Source organism: Microchirus variegatus (assembly GCF_963457635.1).
Source record: "Microchirus variegatus genome assembly, chromosome: 9".
Lineage (NCBI taxonomy): Eukaryota > Metazoa > Chordata > Actinopteri > Pleuronectiformes > Soleidae > Microchirus > Microchirus variegatus.
The window spans coordinates 20,752,225-20,762,391 of record NC_139810.1 but is presented as its reverse complement, the minus strand read 5'-3'; the positions used below and the strand labels follow the sequence as shown (position 1 = coordinate 20,762,391).

The 10,167-nt window shown below is 41.9% G+C and overlaps 1 protein-coding gene across 1 annotated transcript; it reads right to left on the bottom strand.

Annotated features, from left to right (window-relative positions):
• Positions 1–7,265: 7,265 nt before the first annotated feature.
• On the bottom strand, positions 7,266–9,922 carry rbm15 (RNA binding motif protein 15; the record flags this gene model as incomplete). Its single annotated transcript, XM_083895148.1, has 1 exon — positions 7,266–9,922. The coding sequence occupies exon 1, from the start codon at positions 9,816–9,818 to the stop codon at positions 7,266–7,268; it is 2,553 nt and encodes an 850-aa protein (XP_083751274.1). The 5' UTR covers positions 9,819–9,922.
• Between the last annotated feature and the right edge of the window lie 245 nt (positions 9,923–10,167).

Genomic DNA, 10,167 nt, shown 5'->3' with positions numbered 1-10,167 from the left:
TGTGCTTGTTTTCAGCTATGCACACACATGTTTTTGTATGTTTATTAATGAATGACACACCATTCAGACTTTGGAATATCTCTTGTTTTACATGTTTTCCCCCTACATAGGCATTACTGGTATCTTTAAACAAAGTGTTTTTTAAATTGACCCCTTTATACCCTTGCATATTATTATTAGTCTTTGTACTTCATTACATTATTTAAGTTTTTTTTTGTCCATACTTTTTACTGTTTTTCTGAAATTTGATATTCTCAAAAATGGCTCAAGAAAAGTATGTCCATATAAAATGATGATTTCACCTCAGTATATATAGATGTATTTATATACTAAATCATATACACATAGTGTAATATTACCTAAATTTCATCTCTCACCTCTGAACTCAGTAGCTGCTTCAGGTGTCAGTGCTTCCATGGTGCACAAACCAATATATCAGCTGTTCTCAGTGCACACGACTCTGAACTGCAATTTGAACTGCTTCGATTTGAAAACGTGCACTGTCAACAGTACAGTAAATGTCAACTGACATCCAATCATTTTAAACTGCTTTTAGCATCTAAAAGTAATGTTTAAACTAATCGTACTCTTCGACGGTCATTATTATTTAAAGTGACATTCAGCAGCGATCACTGGACCCTGACGACTCTTAATCTCTTCATTTGCAGTTTAATGTTGAAACACAGTTCAGCTGCGTTCAGCTTTTACTCTTCAGCCGCCAGTTTAAACGCTTTCTTCTAAGAAATGAACATCCCAGCTGAATCATTACATGACTGACTGACTGACTGACTGACTGACTGACTGCAGCTTCTTTCAGCGCTGACACTTTGACTGACACCTCTGCTCTTTTCCACAGTTCAACCTGTTTACAGTCATTGCAGCTGCAATTTACTACACAAATAAGCACACTTAGTTTTCTTCTATTTTTTTTTTTTTTTTATCAAATTAAAACATCTGTTGTGAAATGTAAAAATAATAATAACAATAACAATAATGACTTGCGGAACCTGCTGACAAAAACTTGCTCACACTTTACCTTGTGAGCTTTTCTATGCAAGGCTCACAGATGATTTTTTATTTTTTTTTATTTTTTTTTTTACAATCTGTCACACGCACACTATCACTGAAATCACTTAAGCGAACATACCACCTCATTATTTTTGATCAGAGTTGGCTGATCCAGGACCTGATGAACTCCACCGAGCAGCAGAACTTTCTGACTGTCATTTTATCAACCTTATTTGTCTTTAAATCTCTGACCAACTGTTTTACAAAGTTGTTTTGCCAATGTTGCCCATATAAATGTACAGGGCCCTAAACTGACTCTTGCCCGGCCTTTACAGTGCCTGCAGGCAGCCGATTAATGGCAATGCAACGTATGATTTTATTCTGTTAATACATGGGAGTCTTTATACATAAATATATATATGTATGTATGGTGGAGGGTTTTGAGTTTTTACGTGGATTCTTTGTTTTTCACCAGTTTGCCTTCCAAGGTACTGTGTTGTATCTTTATTAACCTCCTGTAATGTCAGCCAAAGACACATTAGAAACCTACCTACAACTTGAATCGCATTATAAATTAATTGTAACTTTGGATACTTTACTACACAATCCATTATTCAGTCATGTTGTAAGTTTTCAACAGGGACGGCCCAGAATCCAGAGAGGGACAAGTGTTTTGTTACACTGCCCTCTTATGGCGGAGGAATGCACCTACTCAAAGAATGCCATCTTAATTAGTCCCAAATTATTCCCCCTCAGCTCACTTTCACAACATTGAGCAAGACTCTTTGTATTGTTTCAATAACCAGTCATGCACAACAGCTCTTTTGGCTCTCGAGCTGCGTTCACCACCAGTATGCAATCGTGATTCAAGGCCTCTGTATATTTTGTACCATCATTTTCATCAACTGTGGTGAAAAAAAAAAAAGGATCTCATGCTTTAAACCTAGATTTAGTTTGAGTTTATTTTACTTGCTAGTTATTTTTGATCTGTTAAGGTAACTGTGTGTTTTTGAGCAATACTTTTCATGGCTCCTTGGAAAATTTCTGACACCACTGTGAAGAAAAATGTATGCAAATTCATGTTTGGGTGAAGCGGTTTATGTCACTCCTTTTACTCCTGGGTTTGTGAAATGAATGAGTTTAGAAAACATGCCTAACCAATCATAGCTACCTTGTCCCAAGCCTTGTAACGGTGCACACTCAGCTATAATAAACTGATGTGTAACTCGGTCTCTTTTTGTGTAATTCACACATAAATAAATAAAAAATTAAATAAAAACACCAGCTGCAATAGATTTAATATATTTTTATTGACAAACCACCACCACTACAACTACTGTGAGTAAACAATGTTTTATATTGGGTCTCAAATTAGACCCTGGAAAGTCTTTTTACAGTTATTTTTGTCAGAATATCCACATTAAAAGGCAACACACGGTCAAACAAAGAAAACGTATAGGTCACTTACCTATGAAGAAATCTGGAGATGTCATTTATCAGTGGACTCATGCACCGACTTCTGTCCAGCAGAGTTCTATGTAAGAGACAGGAAGACATGTTTTTATGTTAGTAGGGTTTGTCACGAAACAACAGTTTGAATGCAAGATCTAAAGGACTGTAATGGTATAAACCTATGGAATGCAAGTGTGAAAATGTAATTTGTTGCTTTGTTTACCAACCTGTGGATCGGGTAGACAAAGCAAATCAGCAATAAGACGAGATGTGTTGAACTGAGAAAGTTGCGTTGTTCCATGTCGGACACTCATTTAAATTAGCAAAAAAAAGACAAAAACCTATTGCCTTACCAACACTAACATACACATTTATAATTGAAGGCAACGATCATTATCTGAAAAGCTGGTGATGCTTTGAATCCAAAGTGTTCTAAAAAAACATGTCATTAAGATCGCCACCGTTTATTTTTCTGTTTAGCTGATATAACTGCATCATAATACTGTGTATACTCATGAATAATGGACTAGACCTGATTAAGATCTTTTTGAGAAAAGAATAGTAAGTTGTATTCCTTTGGATTCATTACTTTAATAAAATCAACTATAGCAGCGTGACATACAGCAGGCAGTAAAGGGAGTATGTATATAGTATACATTTAATAGTCAATTATTGAACATTGATTGATTGATTATAAACTTTACATGACACACTTTCATTGCTGAGTCCATGTAATGTGATAAGGTGCTTGAGTAGTTTTTTCCACATTATTTTATTGAGTGGAGGTTTTAATCTGTGGCCTGAAGTCTCCAGATGTAAAAATACATTTCGTACCAGATTTCCTTTTCAATTCTGCTAAGTCACAATTACACCTAAGGCTTTAACATTAAATCCAAGTTTTTTTTGTATGATCAGTATAGCCAGGAGTGGCTTTCTAGTGATCACACTTAAGTAATTACCAGTCTTGCATTCGGGAGAATACACTGAAGGCTGTTGAAAACAATTTACTTCACTTTAATAACTAAATTTACACCGCGTTTGCCTCACAGACATCACATTAATCTTGACTTTAGTTTTTTTTTGGTTATTTTTTCCTCAGTGACACAATTTTGTCAACGATTTTACATCTATATTTAATAATTCAAGCTCAAAAGCAACCCGATGTAATAGTTTTTCTTGTGTCTAATCTAGAAAGATTATTTAACAACCGCTTAGATCCTGACTCACCAGATTTTCTCTTTAATCTCTTACATAACAGCACCTTGGTGATGAAGGTGAAGTGCCTTACTTTAACTACAACATTTACACAAATAATGACATTAGTATCAAATGTAGTAGGTCACTGTAGACATACATCACATTGTGTGATATGAATTAAAACAGCTCTATATGTAATATGGTATATTACAATCCCATTATCTCTGGTCTGGGATATGAACCAGTTGCCGTCAGAGAAATGATCTCAGTAATGACTTTAGATTGAAACCAATGCATTTGCTACTGTACACAATGTGGTGTTGACACTTTTACTTACCACTGCTGCCTGAACCACCGACACAGACCTGGCAAGCAGCACTTGTTTTCTTACTCACCATTGGCGCCCTGCACTGGTGTTAGATACCAGCTCTGTCCTGGATGTCTGCTGTGCAGTAGTGTGATGTATCAGGTAGGTGACCGTGAGAGAGGAAAGCAGCTGCTCCGTGGTCCTCAAGATGGCAATGTTTCTCCAGTGATGAAAAGGGTTCTTCTCAGCACACAACGCTGCACTTGTTTTCATGCTAATATGACTAAAACTGGATTGTCAGGAGGAAATTGACAACTCTCCTTCCTGTGTAAATTGGACTTAAACTTAAGAAAAGGCAAAATGAAAAAGGTCTCCTAGAGGATGTCGGGGAAGAATGTGGTCCGCAGAGTGGATTCCTTCCAGCGGTGTCACATGGGGTAATTGACCTGTTTTTGTCTTCTCTCCGTGCTGCAGCAGAACTCCGATGTCAACCAAACACATCTTCAGCAAGGCGAACACACCTCTTCATTTGTCTCCTCGGAGAGCGTTCAATCAGAGGGGAACACAAAGTTAAGGGCAAACAATATTCCTAGCTGTGGTTGGGCCAATCCTTTTCCCTGTGCCAAACATTAAGTCAAATCAAACCATTACTGGGGGGGGGATATGATAGACAAATCAGCCCAGTAGTTCAGCTTCGCCTCTGCAGTGAGACAGCATGAACTGCAGATGCTATGGAAATTTCAAGTGGTGTCACCAATCTCCCGAGTGGAGTGTGTGACGGCCAGTGATGGAATTTCCTCAGCTCCTATTCAGAACCAGGAACAAAGCACGTGAGACCTTTAGATAATGAGCAGGTGCGTGCAGGGGAATGCAGGTGCGTGCTGCTGTTTAATTCGGCCCCCCGTCTCCTGAGCTGCTCCGCTGTCTGCATCTGCCACCGTTTCACACCGCAAACTGCTGTAAACAAGGGATGCAGAGGCTCCTCAATCCCGATCAGGTGTGCACGTGTCAACAGGAACAGTTGAGGGTATAACGGGGAGTCATGAGGAAGGAATTTAAGATGGACAACTTATGAGCTCACAACAGCAAGCAAACAGCGATCCTCACATGAAACCAGGGCTCTCGCTCTTCGCTGTCGCTAAACAATTTGGAAATTGTCTCCCTTTTTCGTGTGAAGAAACAAAACATCAAGTGACAACTCCTTCGAAACACAATAAGGCAGCTTGTTTCTTCAATTCACTTCCATCGAAGAAACATGTTTCCCTTCAAATGAACAATTTATTAATAATCGGTCACATTAAGTGCCAAACCGCACTTTTCAGGTACGTCAACAGCTTCGCGTGGGCTTTATGGATTTTCCTTTCCAATGACATCAAAGTGTACAAAGCTCAATTTTCCATTTTAAACAGAAGTCATCACAGGTGCAGATGGGCTACACAACTTAAAAGCGTCCTCAGCAGTGAGGACTCACAAACACTATGTTGCCTTCGTTGCAGAGGTTTTCAGCTCTGCACTCGTCTCCTCTGGAGTCCAGTGTTGCAGTTGGTGTGATGTTGACACATAACAACTTTCAAACATGAATGTTTCCATTACATATGAAACCACACTCTGTAAATAATAGCCTAGGGTGGATTACTACTGCATGACAATCGTACAATGGTAAAAAAAAAAAATATATATATATATATTGTAAATAGGCTGGTGTAGCATGCCGACAGTCATGAGTAAAATTTTGTCAGATTCAACCTTTAAAATCTTAACTCCAACATAAACTGTAAAGGTACTGTTAAAACTTAAAAATGACACATACCGATTTACTGAGCAACTGGCAGGTTTGTCTTACTTTTTTGTACCAAGATTTTAATTTTACTGAATATTATTATCATTGTTATTATTAATGAAGAACCAAATGGTTTCAAAGCAAAAGTGAAACAAACTGTCAAATATCAACACAAAGTTCTCTAAGCTTTTTATCCATTACTACTGTTGTTTTTTCCCCCAAAATCACATTACACAATCTCTAAAAAGGTAGGGAAGCACTAAATAAAATGTTACTTAAAAAAATATAACCTGTTAGTATTTGTTTACCGTGTCATCTATGAGTATTGTACTGTGGGACATTCAGCATTCCAAAGAGTGGATGTGACACTTTGATTTAACAGTGTCTCTGGACACACACCGAGTGCATTGTCTGTCTTGAACTTTAGTGTTCACTTCAAATAGTGAGGAACATAATGAAAATACTCAATTCTAAATCATGAACCTCAAAACTTGTCAAAGAAATAACAATGTAGGTAACTAAAATGTATAAGCTCTATCCAAACACTTCTAATCAAGTGAGCTATGAGCAACTTTGAGATCACAGGGACCAGAGTGAGCTTTTATGCAAGCTCATCGAAATGAGAATACAGTGCACAACCCTTCTTGTGCACACCTCCCTCCATTTACTGAATACTTAAAGCTATATTGCTGCCATTAGGGTGGTTACCTAAAGACGGCAAAATAGTCAAACCCTTTGGCTAGTGGGGCGTGGTGCATCGGAGGAGTTGTGCATCAACCATCAAAATGTTTAAAGGACCGTTTCTGTAGAGATTAGCTTTGCATCTGCAGTACCAGATCATTCACTGCTCCTTTAATGAAATTATTAAATTCAAAATCGCTGTGTTAACCTATGCATTCACAAGTCACAATATGATAGTAGAATTATTAGTGCATTGTAATTTCAAGCTTTATAAATCATGTCATCTGATTCCCCTCATGTGAGTGCCTGTTTTGGAGGTAGACACAACAACACCCATGTAAAGGCAATAATATATTTGCCAGGGTATTTTGAAATATCTTTTTTTAAGCTTTTGTCAATATAATGCCAATAAGGCAATTGTTTGTTGTTTTATTGTCATTGAGGTGTTATTGTGTCTACTCTTTATCTACCTGTGTATTATTGTCTTCCTGTAATTTATGCTGAAATTTTCAACTTGCAAATTAACAATTTCTTTCTTTCTCTACATCTTGTCTCTTGTTATACGACATTGGAATTTACAGACTGACCTATAGTAGACTTGTGACTTTATGAGCAATTCTTACACCCTTTAAAATAATTTCAAAACCACACAACCTTTGAGTTTTGTAGAAGGGCACTGTTTGTCCTTTTAGTGGATTACATGGCAACATACAAACACTCAAGAACCATACTAGTGCACCCTATAATGCAGAACACACAGCATGCAATAGTAACTGACATACAGCAGGTTTTTTTTTTCTTTTTTTTTTAACATGACGTGAACTTAGTGTGTTCAGATTTTTAAGCTGCTCCACGAACCACAATCATGACCAGATAGTCCTCTTCACTTTTAGCCAGAGCTTTGGCAGAGGAATCCAGGAACTGCTGGGAGAAATCACAGGGAGGGAAAGCATGAAGAACCCCTGTGTTGTCTTTATCCCTGTTCGCTCCCACGGGCAGGCTGATGACTCCTGCTGCTTGTTTTTGGTTGAGGTAGGACACCAGGTTCCGAAGCGGCCGCTGAGTTGAGGATGCAGGATCGGACGAAGATGTATCCTCTGTGGTCCCAGGAACTGCCAGTAGAATGGCGTAGCCGTCGGGACCTGCCACTTTGATGCGTCGGGACACCTCGTCGAGCTTGGGCTGGTCCAGACGGAGGCGCTGGGTTATCTTCAACTCGTTCACCTGCCTCCCTGTTGTGCCGTCAACGAGCAGATCGCTGGCTACATTGTAGTCGCCCTCCAGCAGGTGCATGTTGGCTGGAAAATTGCTGTTCTTTAATAACAGCATACCATGCCAGGCCATACTGAGTCTGGTGCCGTCCGGCTTGGACAGCTGGCCCCCCTTGGAACTGCTCTCAGAACGTTCTCTCTTGGCTGGCCCTTTACTGCCATCACCTGCTTTGCGTTTACGCTCTCCAACTGCTGAAACAATGCTGCTTGAAGAAGCCTTGTCAGAGAGACTCTGGGTTTTAAGTCTCCGTTCTGCTCCACTCTTTTCTAGGCTGCTATGGCGTTCTCGTGCAGGGGAAGGTCTCTCGCCCCGCACAGCACGCTCTGAGTCACTGAAGCGGCCTCCATCTCTGCTGCTTCCTCCAGGACTACCATCTGGAGAAACGCGTCTGCGCCTTACTGTCCTCTCATTGCTTTCTGGGGAGTGATCAATATGACGTCCATCTTCCATTACACGCCGCTTACGTACAGGCTCTCGTCCCTGAAGCTCTCGTTCCAGAGACCAGGGCTCCCGTGCCCGCCGCTCACGTTCCAAGTGCTCAAGAGGCTCAAAAGGTGAGGCTCGTACTCGTTCACGAATAGCCGGGGTGGGCCATTCAGTTCCAGGAAATAGTTCTCTTTCCCTAAAGTGAAGCGGCGGTGGAGTCCGTTCCCTGACCCTGAGTGGTTCAGGTGCAGCACGGTGGACAAATGACTCAGCCACCATGTCAAAAGGTGGTATTGGAAGAGGCTGCAGGAACTGCTGCTGGTAGCGATGCTCAGTGTCAGCAAAGTCCACTCTCAGTCTTCTCTCTGGACCCCCCAGCGGGAAGCCCCTCATGTGTGTGCATGCTGCCTGAGCAGCATCCAAACTTTCATACTGAATGTAGGCCCAGGTGTCCCCCTTTCTGTAGTCAATTGTCCTGATCGTGCCAAAGCGATCAAACTCTCTTGCCAGGGCAGCCAGCGGAACCCAAGGTCCAAGTCCACCCACCCACAAACGTGTGGTAGGAGTTGCTTTCCCATAGCCTATCTTTATGGGATTGCGGCCCACTATTTTGCCAGACATGCTTAGCTTTGCTCTGTGAGCCATGTCGAGATTTTCAAATTTCAGAAATCCATATGTGCTGGTCTGTCCTCGTGTTGACCTTTTAATGTCCACCTCTGTAATTACTCCAAACCTGTCAAAGGCTCTCCTCAGGTCGGCCTCAGTGACAGTTATGTCCAGGTTGCCTAAAAACAACGTCCTGTTGGCTCTTTGGTCATCCTCTGGCGCTATAAAATCCTCCTCGCGAAATGCTGCACGCTCTGCAATGAAGGCTGGACGTGCCCTGGCTTCAAACAGAGCAAACTCCCTGTCCCGCTCCAACTCTCTGGGCAGAGGGGGCGGTGGGGGTGGGGGGAGCCGTCCCAAAGCCAGCTGCTGCAGCCGGTAGTCTCTGTATCCGAGCCCCGTGGGGGAGAGAGGTCTCTGTAAATGTCTATGGCTTTGGGTTGCACCGTACAAGTCTCTCTCCACGGGGGAGCGGCTCCTTCTCCTGTTTATGTACACTGCCTCGATTTTCAACGGCCGGTCGTACAGCACCAGCCGCCCCCTGGCGTGCTTCGCAGCCCGGGCGTCTTCCGGCTTCCTGAAATTCACAAACGCTATCCGCTCGTCGTTGCTACGGCTAATCTTGACACTCACATCTCCAAATTTTTTAAACTCGTGAAAGAGTCCGTCTTCAATGTCTTCGTCGCTCAGCTGCGTGCCGAGGTCGCTTATTTTGAGGGTTTTGTACTCACTCTCGGTGCTGGGCGGCTGGACTCGCGGCTCCCCCCGCGAAGTGTTGCGCTGCGGGGCTAAATCCAGCGTCAGGCTCAGGTTGTGGTTTTTACCCACGGAGCTAGCGGGAGCAGACTGACAACTGTGATTATTTCCAGTCCGACTGTGGCTGTCAAAATCCCTCTCTCTTTTCTCACCAAGTAGACTCCTTCTCGTCGAGCCGCCGTCACTTTTGGTCGAGCTATTTCCGTTATTACTCCCACTGGAGACGGAGAGAGCCCCCATTTTCTTGCTGGTCGGGTGGCATCCTCCCCTGTCTCGAATATCGTCCAAGGCCCGGGAGCGCTTTTTAATCGGCGACCGCTCTTTACCTTTCATTTCAGTCAAGACGAAGCGCCTGATGTTTCGAGTGCCGTTTCTGCAAATTAGTACAGAAAATTAATGAAACGGAAAGCGGATTTATTTCACTGACCCTGCAGCAAAACAACAACAGTCGCCATTTTGTAAAGATTAGATTGAAAGCCCGCCTCCTCGCTCTCATTGGTTGAAAAGTGGGTGGAAAACTTTTATGGCGCCTGTCAATCATCCGATGAGGCCGAAACGTTGAAATAATGTTATACCGTTTGGTGTTTTGTCAATAAGGCTACATTATCACCAAGGTAGTGTTTTTTTTCCCTCGATTATCCATCCAGTTATTTAGTCATTGTTATTTGAAGGCACCATCTGT